This window comes from Taudactylus pleione, unplaced genomic scaffold (genome assembly GCF_031769625.1).
Source record: "Taudactylus pleione unplaced genomic scaffold, aTauple2 ptg000609l, whole genome shotgun sequence".
In the NCBI taxonomy this organism is placed as follows: domain Eukaryota; kingdom Metazoa; phylum Chordata; class Amphibia; order Anura; family Myobatrachidae; genus Taudactylus; species Taudactylus pleione.
This window is the reverse complement of record NW_028285011.1, coordinates 14,450,562-14,471,046: the sequence shown is the minus strand read 5'-3', so window position 1 is coordinate 14,471,046 and position 20,485 is coordinate 14,450,562. Positions and strand designations below refer to the sequence as shown.

General features: G+C 42.5%; 1 protein-coding gene across 1 annotated transcript in view; it reads left to right on the top strand.

Moving 5' to 3' along the window:
- The first annotated feature begins 10,887 nt into the window (after nt 1-10,887).
- The window catches only part of PRRG1 (proline rich and Gla domain 1), a 41,317-nt gene continuing 31,719 nt past the window's right edge, over nt 10,888-20,485 (top strand). Inside the window, exons 1-2 of the mRNA XM_088454074.1 lie at nt 10,888-11,162; nt 19,546-19,590. Coding sequence (XP_088310200.1) covers nt 19,581-19,590 — 10 coding nt within the window. The 5' untranslated portion in view covers nt 10,888-11,162; nt 19,546-19,580. The remainder of the gene's footprint in view (nt 11,163-19,545; nt 19,591-20,485) is intronic.

Genomic DNA, 20,485 nt, shown 5'->3' with positions numbered 1-20,485 from the left:
GGAATCCTATACAAAGCCCATCCTGGAGAAAATCCCTATACCATAACATGACACAATGGGCTTGATTCAGAGCCGTTCGCAATTTGCGGACGTTCGTTCAGGAAAAGGGGGTGGCTATTCAAATGAACCGTTCGCTCTTTGCGGTCTGTTGATGCCTCCATGTCTGAACGAGCGAACAAAACATGCGGTAGTTTTTTTGAAAAATACGCCCCCTGGCCGCTTGCACCATACGTCATGTCCGCTATTTAATAGATTAATCGAGTACATCGAACAGCGTATGAACTGCTCGCTATTCTTGTGGCTGGTTTTTCTTACCACAATCTTGCGAGCAGTTCTGGCTATAAAATAACCAAGTGATGTGGTCGATGACGCTGCTGTTTTAATTATGCACACCCTAAAAACGCCCGTTTTGACCTTTAAGCATGCCTGCTTTCGGATCTCCACTCCCCGTTTTCAAGCACCTTCCCCTGTTACCACCCACAAATGCCTCCTCCTGTCACTCAAAATAGCAGGCACTCGCTATATAGCGAACAAATGATTTCTGGCCGCACTGACTGGTTCGTGCATGCGTATTAAAATCCGTACGCATGCGCAGATGTGAAAACATCGCTCCGAACGAGCGAACGGCCGCTTACGAGCGGCTCTGAATCAGGCCCAATATACCGTGGTGCTATGAGCATTTTTACATAAGAATATATGAGCTGTGGCAATTGTAATGTAGCCTAGCTATGGAGCTACACAATTGAGTCCATCCCCACAACCAAAACAAGCAGAATAAAGAGTGGGGCTCCGACTGCACTGCTGGGAGCCTCCACCCTGTATGAGAACTAAATTCACTGTATAAACACATTTTGCAACTGCAGTTTAAAAACATCAGAAAAATACATGTGTGCTTGTATGTGTATATATATATATATATATATATATATATCATACTTGCCGACATTCAGCTCCCTCCTTCCGGGAGGGAGCTGAATGCCTGCATTCTGTGGGGGGCGTGGCCGGACTGTGATGCCGTTTTGCCAGAAAAAAGGCATTGTAAAGCAGGGGGCGGAGCCTCGATGACGCGATTCAGCGCGAATCGCGTCATCGGGCCCCCCGGCAGCGGGGGTTTTTGCTAGTAGTCTGGGGGGGTAGGCGGCAGCCGGGAGGCTTGCCTGCCTTTCCGGGGGGTCGGGAGCGGCACCCGATATTCGGGAGGCTCCCGACCAACTCGGGAGGGTAGGCAAGCCTGATATATATATGTATGTGTGTGCATGTGGCCCATCATGCATGGACTTACGTATATAATATCACACACAGACTTATATTTGAAAAGTAGCAAAATTCCCTGCAACTCATACACACAATGTTAAACAGAACACAGTCAGCTTTTTAGTGATCCTTCCCAAAATCATACTGGCATGGCCACACACACACATAGATGCCCTTCCAGCTTAGTGCTGCTCGCTGAGTGCCCCACCGACCCTCAGACGCACAACGCAATTCAGTGCTGTTTCTCCCCGCATACATACATTTAAAAGCAATGGTCCCGTAACGCAAATAGGATAATTATTACTTGGTTTAAACGCAATGTCAGTATATAAAGAAATGAATGTTTTCTGTAACTATGGCTTAGTAAGTGACAATTGGACTGTGTTTGGTACCGTACTGATCTACTCTGTTTCAACAGCGTTCCGGTGGCATCGGTGAGAAGATCAGAACATGCGGCTATGAAATATGAATGTTAGAGAGAATAACTTCTTGAAATGTTGTATGCCATAGTTTAGACTAGATTTATTATGCAGCGGGAAAGTGGACACAATCAGGTTGTTGGAGGCTGGGTTGTGTCTTTGAACTGACCTATGAATTGTACCGTAACGGAAGAAGCAAGAAGAGGAACCAATGAGAACCTGCCAACGTATTCTTTTGTATTGCTTATTACAGTACGGGTATATATGTGAGTGCTCTGAAACAAGATGCCAGTCTGCGGTGTTCCTGTTATGCTGTTTGACGAAGGTCTCATTATTGATGCTGGTATCTGGTCCCAGAGTGCACGCGTATGTATTGACTGTACCTTATGATCTAATGTTTGTACAATTTATTTTGCGCTCAATGTTAGATCATAGCGTGGTAACATCTGTACTTTTACCTGAATAATAATCTTTAGCGCGTTGGACCGCTATTCAACTGTCTTAGAGTTTTATTAATGGTATAATTAAAAACAGCGCTAATTAGCGACATCTTGTGGTTTTAGAAGGTATAGGCAGGTTTTTGTCTTAGAGGTTCTAGGCAGGTGAATCTTAGAGGTTTATAGGCAGGAATGTACTAAAGGTTTATTTACGATTCAACAGTTGGGGGCTTGTAGGTTTATCACGTTATCTGATACACGGTAACACTCGGTCAGTTCTCTCTCAGCAAAAGGGTGGAGGCGCCTTTTGAGAGACGCATTAGTCTTTCATTACCACAGTGTTGCTGAGAGTGTACTGCCGGTTATTGTGTAGAGGAAGCGCTGATCAGAATCCAGGGACAAGAGAGGAAAAAGGTTTTTTTTCCTCTGTTGATAGAACCTTGCGTTTAGAGGGGTGCCGCAGTATTGAGTACGCGGCTGAGAAGCATTTTTGCGTACGCAGTTAAAAAGTCATTATACGGTTGTGTGGTAGTCACATTATTGTGTATGTGACTGGTCGCACAACAGCGTATACGTACTTCCGGTTGTGCTGCCACGTGTTTGAACAAAGCCATTGAGGTTTACATTTTTTTTTTTTTACCAATATCTGGGTTAACGTGTATTTTTCTGCGCAGGAAAAAGAGTGTAACAGTGAATATTTGTTGAACAAAGTTAAGGGTATCGTATGATCCTTAAGGGCTAGGTGCAAGGGTTAGCCCAGCCGCTCGGTAAGCAGCTTTACCGTTCTACACACAGTAGCAGGTGTACATGTTGTCTTTGTTGTATAGAGGTGCGTGAGAGTAGCCGACATATGAACTCTCATAGGTGTGGAAGTCGCCTTACTAAATCTTATCCGGGTGTGGAAGTTGCCTTTTTCAAATCTTATCCAGGTGTGGAAGTGGCCTTACTAAATCTTATCCAGGTGTGTGGGTGCCGCCGACTTAAATCGTCCACAGGTAAGTGAAAGTGTCTTAATTGTCTTTCACCGGCTTAAATCTTTATTGAAAAGCGTAGGAGTTGTCTGAGAATGGGAGCCACGCAAGCAGTAGAGATGTTAGGCAATGATGTGCTGCTAATGGAGACGCCGATCGGATCAGCCCGTCGTATCATGCATACCAAGTACGGTACTTATGCAATAAGGTATTGTGATTTATGGTTTAATATGACGAGGAAGAGTGCTAGACCGTTTCCCAGAATTGGTAGTTTTGATAAAAATGTGTTAGACAATGTCCGGGATCACATCAGTTTGATGCACTCCCGAGAGAAAAAGGTTAAATATTTTGAATGTTTAAACCTGTGGCAGCACGAGCGAGAAATGTGGCCGAAGGAGGTACCCGCGACGCAAACAGGCGTCGCGGGCACAGTCTCGGGCAATGCGCCGGTGACGCTAAATAGTGCCGCGGACGCATTGCTTGATAGTGCGCACGCACTGCAAGGTAGCGTCGCAGAAGGTAGTACAGATGGATCACGCGCACCAACGCCGCCCTATGCGGATGGGGGTGTAGGTGCAGTCAATGTAAAAAAAAAACATAAAAATTTAACAAGCAACTTGTACCCTCTCTTAAGCAATTATAAAGAAAATGTTTATGATATGGATGATGAGCCTATTGTAATGTCTGCCATTTCCCATGCTGTGCAAATGATAGATGCTGTATCACCACAATCACGGGTGGTGCCTCCATCTCCATCGGTAACAGCAAGGGAAGTGTTAACACACTCTGCACCCGTAGAGGACGTTGTTAATACCATATGTTGCAGCAGCAGATTAAACCCCCAGCCAGGTAACCAGATCAAAGGTAGCAGCGCTACCGGTCTGCATCCCATTTGGACAATAACTGTTCCGAATGGAAATGCAGACGCAAACGGTATAGTGCCCACGAGGGAAGTAGTAATGCATTGTCCTTGGACAAGAGCAGAACTAAATTCCATCATAAATGATTTCCCCGATCCCAAAAAGGAATTAGCCAAATGTCAAAGATTTTTGAGAAATTTGGGTAGTTCACATGAACCCACTAATAAAGATTGGCATGTGGTGTTAAAGGCCTGTCTGCCACGCAATACCGATGTGACAAAATCTATCATGGATTGTGTATTGGATGGTGACGTCCCCTTAATAGATCAAGTAAACCAAGGTAACATTTCCCGAATTGTAACTCAATTAGGTATATATTTTCCAGTAGTAGTTAACTGGAACAAAATTTTCACCATTAAACAAAAAGAGAGTGAGACTGCAGAAGATTACTGCGATCGGGATCTGCAGGCTATCACCCAGTACACTGGGATAGAGGATATTAAAGATAGCACTCACCACAGGGGGATGATAGTTACGGTACTTGTGGACGGTCTGAAAGAGACTTTAAAAACTCGGGTTCAGACCTCACAGCCTGGCTGGCGTGGACTTACAATAGATACCCTCATAGAAACCGCCATTGAACATGATAAGAACATCTCCAAAAAGAGAGAAGCCCAGAGCGAGAAACTAACGGCTGTCAGTATACAAGCTCTGGAGGGAATGATGGTAACATCACAGCCAACAGACACACTTGCACTTGCACACACACTCGCTTCTGAACAAGTATGTGCTCTCACTAACCCCACTCAACAACAAACACAACTCTATCCCACTAACCCGATGCAACCACAGGTCCCAGGCTATCCACCAACTTTTTATCCCCCACAATACCCTTACCCTCCCTATCCTTACCCATATCCACCACCTTTACCCTCTGCGCAAACCTCACAACACCACGTCTTCACCCGAAACACAAACCTGTTTTAACTGTAAACAAACAGGACACTTAAGTAGAAACTGTACAGTAAAAGGAGTAGGGATCCCACATCAGGGAAGACCCAGATATCCCCATAAGGGTTATGCACAGAGGCCAGCAAATGTTCAGCAGGCACCAGCTCCAATTGTAGCCGTAAATACTTTATTGGAGAATGGTAGCCAACGCTAGGGGTCAGGTCATACCTGTAGTCTACAGATGGTCAGGTTAACGGGAAGTACTAGGGAAGAACCGGTCATGATGGTTGATGTAGCTGGTACTGAATATCCTTTTCTTGTAGACACAGGGGCGACCAGGTCGGTGCTAAAATCTCCCGTTAATTTGCAGGTGACCAACGAGACAGTACCAACAATGGGTGTAACAGGTAAAGTGGAACATTATCCTTTAACAAAGTCCACAGAGGTTACTATTGGGCCGTTGCATACCAGGCATTCTTTTCTCCTGGCTGCTGCGGCTCCTACTAACCTACTGGGCAGAGACTTGTTATGTAAGATGGGATGTGTTATATATTGCACCCCTGATGGTGTATTTTTAGATATCCCAGAGAGAATGGAATACGAGGTGCAGGATATGTTAGACACTCCTCAAAGGATAATGTATCACTCTACAGTTTTAAATGAAACTCCATCACAGGTAGATGAAATGTTGTCCCTAATTCCAGATTCCCTTTGGACTAAAGATGGACAGGACACTGGATTAATGGCAAATGTAAGCCCTGTAATGGTAAATTTAAAAAGCGGAAGGCAAGTCCCAAAAATTCCCCAATACCCACTAAAACAGGAGGTAGAGTTAGGGGTGTACCCCATAATTGAGCGGTTATTGCAGCAGGGAATTTTAGTCCGTACAGCAAGTGTAGCCAACAGTCCCATTTTTCCAGTGAAGAAGGCTGGTGGGAGGGGTTATAGGCTGGTACAAGACCTTAGAGGGGTTAATAAGGTGGTAGAGAGCCAATTTCCCGTAGTGCCGAATCCAGCTGTCATCCTTATGCAAATTCCACCAAATGCAACCCATTTCACTGTCATTGACCTTTGTTCTGCTTTCTTCTCTGTACCTCTTCATCCTGACTGTCAGTACCTATTTGCATTCACATATAGGGGTGTACAATACACATGGACACGATTACCCCAGGGTTTCATAGACAGCCCCAGTATCTTTTCCCAGGCATTACACGATTGTTTACAGTCTTTTCAACCCGCCAATGGATCTGTTCTAATTCAATATGTAGACGATTTATTGCTATGTTCTGACTCGTTTATGTCATGTTTGAATGATACTAAACTTTTGTTGCTTCATCTCTCGTAAACAGGACACAAGGTTGCTAAGGACAAACTACAGCTGTGCCAATCCAGAGTTAAATACTTGGGACACTGCCTAACCCAGGGGCTGCGACATCTCACTACAGATAGAATCCAGGCTATACAAAACATGACACTGCCGCAGAATCAACAGAAAATTCGTACCTTCTTGGGAATGTGTGGATACTGTAGAATGTGGATACCAGGGTTTTCTATTTTGGCCTTACCTTTACAGGAATTAGTCTCTTCCTCAAAGCCTGATCGTGTCATACACACAGAGGAATCAGAACAGGCTTTCCTTAATCTTAAGGATAGTCTGACAAGAGCTCCTGCATTGGGAATACCTGATTATGAAAAACCTTTTGATTTGTATTGTACGGAAGCTGATGGTTGTGCTGCAGGTGTCCTTACACAAAAACACGGGGATGCCAGTAGGCCCGTAGCATATTACAGTGCACAATTGGACACTGTGGCAAGATCACTCCCAACCTGTTTGAGAAGTGTAGCAGCAACGGCTCTATTGGTCAGCAAAAGTGAGGATGTGGTATTGGGCCATGATATGATTGTCTATACCCCACATGCTGTGCCTGCCCTGTTGAACTCTGCCCAAACCAGTCACGTATCCTCAGCTGGATTCACCAAATGGGAACTAGCTCTAATAGCACCCTCAAACATCACTATAAAGCGGTGTAATATGTTAAATCCAGCAACGTACTTACCGTATGTGCATAAGAATGCACAAAGGGTGGAGGATGAGTCTCTGGTAGAAAGTGAGTTTTGCAAAGGTATTGATACGCATGATTGTATGGATTATCTTAACCAGACCTTTACCGCTAGACCTGACATACGTGACATACCTTTAGAGAATGCAGATGTGACACTTTACACGGATGGGAGTTGCCATAGACAAACGGACACAGGTGAGTTATGTACAGGTTATGCTGTTGTAGATGACACAGACATCATAGAAGCTGAACCTCTTGGTCCTCCTCACTCAGCCCAAGTGGCGGAGTTAGTAGCACTGAGAAGAGCGTGTGAATTGGCAGCAGGCAAATCTGCCAACATTTACACTGACTCTAGGTATGCGTTCGGGGTGGTTCACGATTTCGGAGCTCTATGGCATCTGAAAAATTTTATGACAGCAGCAGGCACACCAGTCGCACATTCCAGACACATAAAAGCATTATTAAAAGCAATTCAGTTGCCCAAAATGGTAGCAGTAATAAAGTGTAAAGCCCAAACATGTGAGGAAGATCTGGTATCATTGGGCAACAACAGGGCGGATGAAGCTGCCAAGTGGGCAGCAGGTTTAAAAACAAATGTACCCATAGAACAAGTAATGGTTTTCCAAACAGTTGACATGCAGGAATTAATTGAGATGCAAAATTTGTGTTCTACCCAAGAGAAAGCAACCTGGAAGTCTAAGGGATGTGGGCAAGAGCCCTCTGGACTCTGGAGGGACGGACAAGGTAAGCCGGTGGCACCTAAGGTGTATTATCCAAGCCTGGCAGAGGCAGCGCATGGACTGACTCACTTGGGAAAACAAGGTATGTGTAAGTTAGTGAAGGCATATTGGTACGCACCGGGTTTTTCTTCACAAGCAGAAAAGAGAGCAATGTCCTGTCTGACCTGTTTGAGGAAGAACATAGGGAAAACGATCCCTACCGAACCATCCCACATTCCCCCGACTGACGGTCCTTTCCAGGTAATACAAATTGATTTCATCCAATTACCACCCTGCAGGAATCTTGTGATAGCGCTTGATTGGCTATCAAAGGGTGGACTGTCGAAACCGGATAATTGGGTAAGACAGCATCTGTTTGGCAATCAGGAAAACCTGCACGACGCCATCTTGTGAATGGCAGCAAGACTCCATTTTAGAAAAGAAAGCTTACACAAGCGCCATTTTGTCAAAAATACATAGTACACAATCCACAATGCAAAATTGATAAAAGTAGCAATTTTGCTACTCACAACGCAAAGTTGCTAAAAAGTATTTTAATAATTTTCCCCCACACATACCGACAGTTTTCAGCACACATAAAAATGACTTCCCAACATGATAAAATCTCACAGCACTATTTTGTAAAAAAAATAGATAGTCAGCCTTCCCTCAAATGCATGCAGACAGGGTTTAACACATAAACACTAAATTATTAGCATTTGGAATCCTATACAAAGCCCATCCTGGAGAAAATCCCTATATCATAACACAACACAATATACCGTGGTGCTATGAGCATTTTTACATAAGAATATATGAGCTGTGGCAATTGTAATGTAGCCTAGCTATGGAGCTACACAATTGAGTCCATCCCCACAACCAAAACAAGCAGAATAAAGAGTGAGGCTCCGACTGCACTGCTGGGAGCCTCCACCCTGTATGAGAACTAAATTCACTGTATAAACACATTTTGCAATTGCAGTTTAAAAACATCAGAAAAATACATGTGTGCTTGTGTGTATATATATATATATATATATATATATATATGTATGTGTGTGCATGTGGCCCATCATGCATGGACTTACGTATATAATATCACACACAGACTTATATTTGAAAAGTAGCAAAATTCCCTGCAACTCATACACACAATGTTAAACAGAACACAGTCAGCTTTTTAGTGATCCTTCCCAAAATCATACTGGCATGGCCACAAACACACATAGATGCCCTTCCAGCTTAGTGCTGCTCGCTGAGTGCCCCACCGACCCTCAGACGCACAACGCAAGTGCTGTTTCTCCCCGCATACATACATTTAAAAGCAATGGTCCCGTAACGCAAAAAGGATAATTATTACTTGGTTTAAACGCAATGTCAGTATATAAAGAAATGAATGTTTTCTGTAACTATGGCTTAGTAAGTGACAATTGGACTGTGTTTGGTACCGTACTGATCTACTCTGTTTCAACAGCGTTCCGGTGGCATCGGTGAGAAGATCAGAACATGCGGCTATGAAATATGAATGTTAGAGAGAATAACTTCTTGAAATGTTGTATGCCATAGTTTAGACTAGATTTATTATGCAGCGGGAAAGTGGACACAGTACGGGTATATATGTGAGTGCTCTGAAACAAGATGCCAGTCTGCGGTGTTCCTGTTATGCTGTTTGACGAAGGTCTCATTATTGATGCCGGTATCTGGTCCCAGAGCGCACGCGTATGTATTGACTGTACCTTATGACCTAATGTTTGTACAATTTATTTTGCGCTCAATGTTAGATCATAGCGTGGTAACATCTGTACTTTTACCTGAATAATAATCTTTAGCGCGTTGGACCGCTATTCAACTGTCTTAGAGTTTTATTAATGGTATAATTAAAAACAGCGCTAATTAGCGACATCTTGTGGTTTTAGAAGGTATAGGCAGGTTTTTGTCTTAGAGGTTCTAGGCAGGTGAATCTTAGAGGTTTATAGGCAGGAATGTACTAAAGGTTTATTTACGATTCAACAAATGTTATTATATTACCTGTCAGGGGTGTAGCTAGAACTTTGTGGGCCCCATAGCAAAATCTTTAAGGGACTTCCAACTCAGGTCTCCACCAGAGTGGGTATGGCTAGTGCCACACAAGAGGCGTGATTAATGTTGCCTACCATTGAGCTTTGGAAAAAGTTGCACATCTGCAAATTTATGTAGATGCTGCTATATAGCCCTTCCCTGGTGTACATCTGTGTGTCCAACTGTGCAAGTACTGAGCCATGTGTTCATTTAAACCTTCCTTACCGCTCTATGCTAGTCTGAGGACAACTATGCCAGCACAAAGGTGTAATTGTGGGGATATTTTATTGAATCCATTTTTTTTTTTTAAATTACATTGCCATTGGCAAAACTTCTAAAAACATAACTGCTCAAATCCATGACTAGTCCCTTAGGAGTGCATTATACAAGACTTAAGGCCTGATTCACAGATCTGCTGCGAAAATATGCTAATGTTTACAAATCGCAAAAGCAGCATAGAGACGCCCACTACCGCTATCTCACATTCGTAAGACATCACAGACCTGCGTGTACATCGGTACCATCGAGTAACATGGACCCCTCACGCACAATTACAGCAGCCCTTACGTGTCTCTTAAATTACAATTCTCGTCGCACGCAGTGAGCACTCAAGCTGCGTATGCCATCGCAGTGGCGAATTTATGCACACCCAACGGCGTTCAAATGGACTGGCACGTCTACGTTTCTCCAACCACTCCCAAGTCACCACCCCCAAACGCTGACGTCCTGTCATGAGCTCTGCAATGGCTTTCTTTCTGCGTGCACATGCGCAGTACACAACATCAAATGATCTGCATACACGGTTGCAATTGCGATCCATGCTGAATCAGGCCCTTATTTGGAAAGCTGTGAGAGAGAAAACTCTACTATTTTATTGTTGCTAATAAAAGTTATGTTTTAAATCAATTAAACTATTAGTTAATAAGAGTGCCCCAGACCATAGCCCTACTTTTTTCTTCTATATTGCTTAGAGAGAAAACTTTCACAGTGTGTATGACTATCTTATTATACTATCCCTTTAAAATGGGATACTCAGAGAGTACACAGGTTCTGTGGCTGATTAAAACCAGGTTAAATGCAGGCTTGACGTCAGCCAGCCACAGAACATGTGTAATTCATGAGTGTCCCGGTTTGAAGGGATAGTATGGTAAGCCTATGTATGAGAGCGATAGTAAATAGCAGTTACCACTGTAGAGCAGACACAAAGGGAGTGTCATGGTGAAATAAAGATTCGCCCGGCTGAAGCAAGCCGGTGGCGGCCGCGGGGTGTGCTGGGAGTTGTAGTTTCTCCCATCAGTCCTCCCAGCAGAGTGTGATCCTGGGATCCTGCTGCCCATGGACGGAGCCTCATCAGCGAGCGGACCATACACAGTCGCCGCCGGAGCTGCAGTGTGAGCCGCTGCTGGCTATTACAACGGGGCCGCGCTCAGGTACTACTGGGATAGATTTCTCCCTGATGCTCGGGGTGCTCCTCATCCAGCACACAGCTTCATAGCCCCGAATTATATCATAGAATTAATAATCCATCTTTATATGACTTGTATCTTCCTTTACTACCACACAACAATCCAGCTATAAATGTCCTGCTGTATACACGGTTGCACTAGTGAGAGGCTGTACATAAACCGATGGCTACTTTCCCGTAGACCCCCTCCCAACCCCATGCCTATATATACATCCAGACATTTGGGAAAACAACATCGGGAACGGATCGGAGCTGTAGCCACCCCCTACACAGCAGCTCCGAAAGTTCCATTCCGAACGCCTCAGCCTATGCTATGTGATAATGCGTTCTTATTATTATTGCATATTTATCACTGGGAAATGTTGGTTTGAGGATGTGTTACTCATGCTGATGACACAGAAGGGTGGATACAATGTTATCCCATAGCTGGACATTACTAGCCAACTAATCCTTACTACGATCTATGTAACTGCCTCTTACTGGTATTTAAAGCCAAATACAAGCGGGTAATATCTCAGATATGCATGTAACACCCCCTTGTTATGTACGTGTTTATTACACTTATAGTGATGTTAGCTTGTTTCCTTTAAATAGTTTGTACGTACATTTTATAATTGTGTACTCTATACATTTTATAATTGTGTACTCTATACATTTTATAATTGTGTACTCTATACATTTTATAATTGTGTACTCTATACATTTTATAATTGTGTACTCTATACATTTTATAATTGTGTACTCTATACATTTTATAATTGTGTACTCTAGCTGCCGTTTCTGTTTTGGGATTGATAAAAGACTATGCTAAAATAAATATTTATCTACAAATAACTCGCTATTATTTACTTATAAAGCTCTGTACAATAATAGTTGCATTAGCTCTGCCCAAACAATATTACAAAACTGGAAAACAAAAATATACATTTTATCTATGCTAATAATATAAACTATTTTAATGGCTGTGATAGTTTTTTTATTTGGAATTCTGAATTTATTATTGTTGGCTATAACTAATAATGTATGATGGCCTATACATCTGAGAAAACGAAATGGTTTACTGTGCTTGGTACTGTGCATTGCAATTTAAATTAAATACAATAAATTAAATAATTACTTCTTTTTTTCTAATTGGTTCTATTCCATAATGGCATCAAGAAAAATGATCTGTAGTTTATAAAAGTGGTTGGACCACATTGGAAAATTAGTTTGAGAATAGTTTAGAATTCAAGATATCAACCGAAGGGTTGTTTGTTACATATTGAATGGTACTTTTATATTCCTGATGTCCAGGCTGAGCACTGCTTACATCAGGGGTGGCCGGTCTTCTGTGACCTGGGATCTACTTTTTGTTCACCTACTTAGCTGTGATCTACCAGCATCAATGGGCCTGATTCATAGGTGGACACAATGCCGATGTTTGCGCTGTTGAGCAATCGATTTATTTTTGTTACTGCGAAATCTCCTAATTGTACAATAGCAATTGCAGTTGCTTGTGGGATTGCTGGCATTAGAGATGGTGACTGCATATTTTTGCAGATGTAAATCTGTAAGAAATGGCCATCGTGCATACATAGAGCCCACCTCTGAATCAGGCTCACAGGCACTATGCTGCACACAAGCACTATGCTGCACACAAGCACTATGCTGTACACAGACACACTGATTTTGTTTTCCCCACAGCCCTTGCATACATAAAATACAGTAGTGTTATAAAACACCTCTCGCATACATAAAATACAGTAGTATTACACAATACCTCTCACATACATAAAATACAGTAGTATTACACAACACCTCGCATACATAAAATACAGTAGTATTACACAACACCTCGCATACATAAAATACAATAGTATTACACAATACCTCTCGCATACATAAAATACAGTAGTATTACACAACACCTCTCGCATACATAAAATACAGTAGTATTACACAACACCTCTCGCATACATAAAATACAGTAGTATTACACAACACCTCGCATACATAAAATACAATAGTATTACACAATACCTCTCGCATACATAAAATACAGTAGTATTACACAACACCTCTCGCATACATAAAATACAGTAGTATTACACAACACCTCTCGCATACATAAAATACAATAGTATTACACAATACCTCTCGCATACATAAAATACAGTAGTATTACACAACACCTCTCGCATACATAAAATACAGTAGTATTACACAACACCTCTCGCATACATAAAATACAGTAGTATTACACAACACCTCTCGCATACATAAAATACAGTAGTATTACACAACACCTCTTGCATACATAAATTACAGTAGTATTATACAACAGCTCTCGCATACATATGCTGGCCATACACCTGCACGACCAGCATACGATACGATTCACCTCACGGTTCCCTGGAGCTCCCTGCAGTCCCGGCGGTATGATTTGGTGTTTTGCTTTACACACGATCTGTCCTACGATCGATCGTGTGCCTCACGCGTTCATCTGGAAAATGTAATTGAAATGACATGAATGGATGCACGATGCATCGCATGCACAAATTACACGGTACGATCTGCACACGATACGATGGACAATATGGGCTGCACATCTGATCATATGATCCGATTTAGGAGCTGCAGGAGCGCGCATCGGATCGTATCCTGCTAAAAAAATTCACGATTTTCACAAGATCCATCATACGACTCGTCGAAATCGACCAATCGTCCCGAAATCGTGCTGGCGTATAGCCAGCAATAAAATACAGTAGTATTATACAACAACTCTTGCATACATAAAATACAGTAGTATTAAACAAAAATGACAAGCATAAAAAATAAAACATAACAAAAAATACATCCAGCCATTCTGAGGTGTACAGAGTTGCCACAAATCTGCAATCTCTTACATTCCCCCCATAACATAAACTTGTAAAATAAACTGTATTTATCTCCTCTGCTTAATAATATAAGGGGGTGTCTTATTTAAAAAATAAATCAGTTACTCAGTGTCTGTCTGTGCGGCCGGGAGCCAGTGCTTGGAGTGGCATGGTACCACAGCAGGAGGAGGCCGTGCCCTAGCTGTGTCACCCTGCAGCCCCTTTACTGCACATATAACACAATCACTCCCCACACACAACCTCTGTCTCCGGCACTTGCAGAAAGTTTTCTGCTATCAGTCCTGGGATGTGCTTGGTGCTGTGAGGAGCCTATGTGCTGGTGGGACAGCAGCTCCCCATGATACTCAGCATGCTCTGTGGGGCCAGGCAGGTGGACAGCAGGAGCGGTGGGCTCCTTACAGCACGTTGGTGATGTCATGGTGTCACCCACGTGCTGCACTACTGGGAGCTGGGCTTCTGGGGCTCCAGAAGCCATTTCAGGTTTATTTTACTTCAGCTGGTCGTAATCTACCAGCGGATGCCCCGTGAGCTTCCCTTAGATCACGATTTACCTTTTGGCCAGGTCTAGCTTACATGCACCTACAGATAGGGGTAACTGATTCCTAATAAGACTGGAACATTTGCATAAATGAAAGGTCAGGATGCACTTAGGACGAATCACAGATACAAGAAGATAGTACCTGCTGCGTCAGTGCTTAAACTATGGTTGGTTGCAGTCATTGGGCCTATTGTTTCTGACGTACAATATGAACTCTTAGGTAATATTGGTGATCTTCTGTTATAATGTTGGAAAAGGTCATTGACAAAAAAGTTGAACTAAATTATAAAAATCTAGTGACATGACGTACCAAATGGTACATATAGAGCCTTTGGTAATGGTTGAATTTGGAATATGTGTTCTGTTTCGTTTATACAGTAGGAAAAAAATTCTGTTTGCTGTATAAATTCTGGTTGGGTACGGTATACCAGCGCTCAGGATTCTGGTGGTCGGAATTCTGGCGCCAGCATCTCGACTGCCAGGATATTAACTACATCCATCAATTCATAGTATGTGTTTTTAATATATAAGTTTCTGGGAGACATTCAGTTGGAAAAATAATGGTTAAATACTGTATCTGCTTTGTTTTTAGATCACCAGATGAAAGCATAGGAATTATAGTGAGGGTGGTATTCAGGCCAGGCAAAAGAAATCTGTCAGGCCCGAGCTGTGCCCTGCAAAGGGAGCATGGTTCCACCGTCCAGAGGGCCAGCTCTGGCCTGAGCTTTTATTGTACATGCCCCCTACTCTGTATCCATGGTATTATTAGAATGACGGACATAAAATATATATATATTTGTTTTTTGCGAAGAAAAGTGGGATTCCATTTTTTTTTTGTAATCTCTTTATTTAGAATAGTTGACATAAGATATGGTATATCAAAGAGGAAATACAGAACATACACAGCATAATGCAAGCAATACATTGATGCATATAAATGGTTTAAACAACACATTAAGTTGTGTGCTTATAGTGGGCTTCCATCATGATGTGCTGTTGTGTTGAACAATGAAGTACATGCCACAAGTGGTCCAGTGTGACGAGATGAGTGTTTTCCATTCACACAAATGTCAAATGTGTCATCACTGGAAAGCCACTAGCATTCAAAGTGACAGTGTGCACTACCCTGAGTGGTAAGGGAGAGTGATGGAATAAATAGCCTGCAATATATAGGCTGTCATTTAGCCAATCCTGTAAAATAAAAAAACAGGGTTTCTGATGTATAGATTTGACACCCCCTATTCATGCAGCTCCTTTCTGTCTGAACAAGATCCTCTCACAGCAGAAGTGGTTAGGGGAGCTCCTACAGTATATCTTGCTACAGTCAGTAAATAAACCTGGCAGAGACTCCAGGGCTGTGTACGCAGTATTGCTTGCCGTGCATTTTTTCTATAACATGTTTAATCACAATAAACAAAAGTGGTATGAACCACATCACAGTTCCGTGTGCATTTACAAACCTGTGGAAAGACAGATGGAACAGCTCACTAACATCATCTCATTGCATTTTACTAGGTGCCTATATTTAGATGAATATATATGGCTATATTCAATTAGCGGCGAAAAGCCGTTTTTTGCGAAAAAGTTTCGCCAGTGATGTCATTTTGCCAGCGGAAACTTATCCCCGTATTCAATTGTTGCGATTTTTCGCCAGTGCAAAAACGCAATGCAATGTACCCAGTGGAAAAGTTTCACCTATGAATAGCTGGCGGAAAAAAGTGGTTTAGTGGTGCAAAGATGGGGTAACCACACTGCACTCTTAGGACAGGTCCCCAAAGGTAATCTGCGTCAAACAAATCCAAAAAAAGAATTAAAGAACACCCCAAAAAATGTCTTTGAAAAAGTTCAAAGTTGGGGTACAAACTTAAAAACAAGCAAAATAGACTTGGGGGCGGGGTCTGCAAGTATGGGGGATGTGTGTTTTTGATTACAGGTGCTTGCTGAAGGAGCGTTTTTAAGACCTCACTTTAGCAATTTTTAACCATGCTTGCACCCATTTTCAAGTACCCCAAATCTGCTGGGACTACTTATTTTTTCACCCAAAAAATGCAAAATACTATTCTTCACCCCTTGTGCAAAGACACAAAATAGCACCAATTGAGAGCATTTAAGCACCCCAAATACCTCCAGCAGGGATATTCAGGAGTATCCATAGTGATCTCCCGTGTCAGTGCATCTTTTGGGGGGGTGTCAGGCTGATTTCCCTATATCTGCCAGCACTTTTCGCCTGTTTAAGTTTCGCTGGGACGCATTTTCGCATCCTTTGGAATACGGGGAGAAGCGGGGACACGTGCGATTACTTTTTCGCATGCAAAACCAGCGATGTTGGCGAAAAGTCCGGCATGCGAAAAGTACAGGACTTTTCGCTTCTAATTGAATACGGCCCATAGTGTGCCTGCCGCCCGGCTTACCTTCGTTTGGTATGTCGGGCTCCCGGCATAGGTATAATGATAGTCGTCTGGATTTCGACGCCTATCATTAGACCCTTGCCGGGATTAGACAGTCGGGAAGCCGGCGGTCGGCATTTTGACCGTCTGCTTCCTAACTGCTTCCCGTGTGCTTTCTAATGCACTACAATGGGACATGAACATTTATAAACTATTGAGATATTTATTTCAAGAACAGAACTAATAAAAAATTATAGAGTGCATATAATTATATCAGTAAGATGAGTAACACTCTACAGCTTAACGGTTTCTATTCTCACACAAATATTATATACAGTATACCTTTTTAAATATGAGATGTGTACATTACTTTATTGTAGCTTCCTGTTATTAAATAAGCTCACCGCTTTAGTAATGCTTTACATGACTTCAGACTGTAATTAACTTTTTCTTTAAATGTGAGCAATTAGAGTTACTGTTAATTATCACAATGATATCAGTGCTGTGTACTCCCTCCTAGAAGTAATGCTAGTTATGTTTCAGTACATATGCTTGCGCTATCCTCTTAATTTGCCACATGCATTTAGTATTGTGTGAAATGAAAGACCTGTAGCGTATAAACTGCAGTCGCAGTGATCTAATAACTACTTGGACTTTTTATAATGTTACGTGCTGTGCCTTGTATCAGCTAGCAGATTATCTACCTTGGTAACTAATGCATGTGCTACAAAGTACACACTTTCTAGAGTCCAAAAGACAAGGCTGGGTAAATATTGACATTTTTTAATATATCTATTGAAAGCGGAGTTTCTTAGCTGCATTACATGATTCTAAATTGTTGAACTATTCCTAAATCAAACATTTTTTGGAAAAATAATTTTGGACTTTCACAGTTTTTCATTGGGGCTGTCAGGAAGCTGATTGCTGTCTGGTTCAGGGTAATTTGCTTTCTCTAGCAGTCAGAGGGAAGAAATTAACCCAGGAGCTGACTGACTGATTTATGCATGGTAGGATCTCTGTTAGATAAAATGTATGAAATTTGAAATCCTTCTTTGTTCATTTGTACCTTGAGGTGTGTGTAGTCCTTTCGCCAGCAAGATGCGTTTGCTGTACCTAGTCATTCCTTTATCCATTGTTTCCCAGAACAGACTTGCTGACCCCACGTTTCCGTGATCACATTGGTATGTTGCTCTAATGTAGGGCCTGATTCAGCTATGTACGGTATTCCAATGTTTCCTCATTTGAGCGAAAATCGGCAATCTGCGCATGTAACATTCCCATAGTCGTTCCCAGCGACTATTTATTTGCTGTGTGATTGACCCTTAGGGATTGTTTGGGAGATGTAACGGGGAGTGGCAGCCATGTTTGGTCTGTGATCCCGTATGCAGTGAAAGTGACTCTGGCATCTCGGTACACGCAGCCATTCTGCGCGACCATAAGGCTACTCAGGCGTCCGATTATCGAAGATTTGGCTGATGCTGCATCTTTGTATGCAGGTTCTTGGACTTGCAAAGCCGCTGATGGGTGCCTCAATATATTCCTTTGTGTCTGCAGCATTTGTATATTTTCGCATATCAGCTGCGTACAGCATGCCAGCTGTGATAGCATTAGTGTACTTCTCTGAATCAGGCCCCTAGTACATAAACCTGCATGATAAGAAGTGTTATGGAGGACCAGTATCTTAATTGGAGTTGAAAATGTTCTCTACATGTACAGCAATGCCAACAATTTGTGTAAATAATATGTACAATATAGAAACTGTACTACTACTGATAGATGTACCTGTAAAGTGCTGTGTGGCGTGATTGGACTAAGGAAGGCCACATTGATGGCTAATTTGCACTGACGTTTAAAATCTGTCGGTGACAAGGCAAAGAGTTTGCAGCATATTTGAAAACTTGTGTTATATCTGTTGACTGCATTCAAGCAAATTGTTTTCAATCTGTATTCATTTTGTAGCTAAATATAGCATTTCAGTTATGCAGGTTTGGGAAAATATATAAAAGAAATTAATTTTCACTCTTTAATGTGTATTAGTTATATTAACGCATTAAACAGGCTAGAACAAGTTGAATGATTTTGTCAAGAATAATATGTTTGTCATTGTTTGAGTAGTCTTTTAACAGTTTGTTAGTATACTTTAAAAAATGAAGAACAAAACAACTGCTCGTCATTTACTTATGTGGACTTGATCTGTTCCCCACAGAGCACTCCTTTGTTGTGTGTTTGGTTTGCTCACGAGCAGGGAAGCTGGTACGATCTCGTACCTGGAAGTATAATTGCTGCTTCAAAGTGCTGGGGACATGCACTCCGGCCAACACATTGTGATCTCCTAGCGAGTGTTATAATGGGAGGAAGTGGGGCTGAATTCAGGGAAATTGCTGCTTCTGATTTGGCCATTTTATTACCTATAAGGCTCAGCTTCTTCCTAAATACCCTGCAAGTGAGTGCCATGGAAATGGGAGTTTTTGAAAGATTATGCAAAAGTTTTTATTTTAATTTGTATCAACAAAGTGTTATATTAATGTTGTTCATTTTATTCTGCAGGCTCTTGATTATTTCTCTGCTGAATCAGCTGAATCATGGATAGTGGTAAGTAATGGAGTCTGCGCTTCTTATGGTATTCATAGAAAACTGAAAGATTTACATTGTCTCTAAAGCGGGCCATACACTGTGCGATAAAGCAGCCGATCCGATGGATTGGCACAATTTGGCTGCTATATCGCACCGTGTATGGGCCTGATGTCGGACTGAGTGCGCACCCGTGGGGTCGTACATCTCTACCCCTGATCTTACTGCAGGATCAGTCGATCAGGGGATCCGATGTGCGATCCCATGCAGCGCTATGCGGGTAGGGGAGGGCGGAGCCTGCATATTGAGCGGTCTGCCACCAGATTGCACCGTGTGTGTTGGGACTGCCCGATATGTCGGATCTCCCATCATGGTGCCATCACACCATCTATGCCCCGCTTTATTGTATAAACTGCATCTTTCATGTCTGTGCTAAAGTATTCCTCCATAACCACCCCCCACCATCATGTGACTGTAAATTGCCATGCACAGACATGGATAGTGGCAGTACAAATACTTGGGGTGCTGAAGGGGTTGGGTACCGGCCCTCGGGATCCCGGCAGTCAGAATCCCAACAGTGTTAGGATACCAACACTTGTCAGTCAGTATCCTAGCACTCTACCTGCCCCTAACCCTCCCTGCCCGGTGCCTAAACCTAACCTCACACCTCCTCACACCCTAACCCTCACCCTAGTACCTAACCCCCAGTACTTACCGTTGGGATGCCGAAACCGGGATTCTGACAGGTGTTGGGATTCCGGCACCGGCATTCTAAGCCTTGGCATCCCGACTGTCAGTATTTTGACCGGATCCCATGCTGAAGTACCCAGAAAGATGACTTATGTGATATAAACATACATTAGTCCCATTAGTAAGTTAATTATGGCTGATTTACATTATTCAATATGGCTAGCCA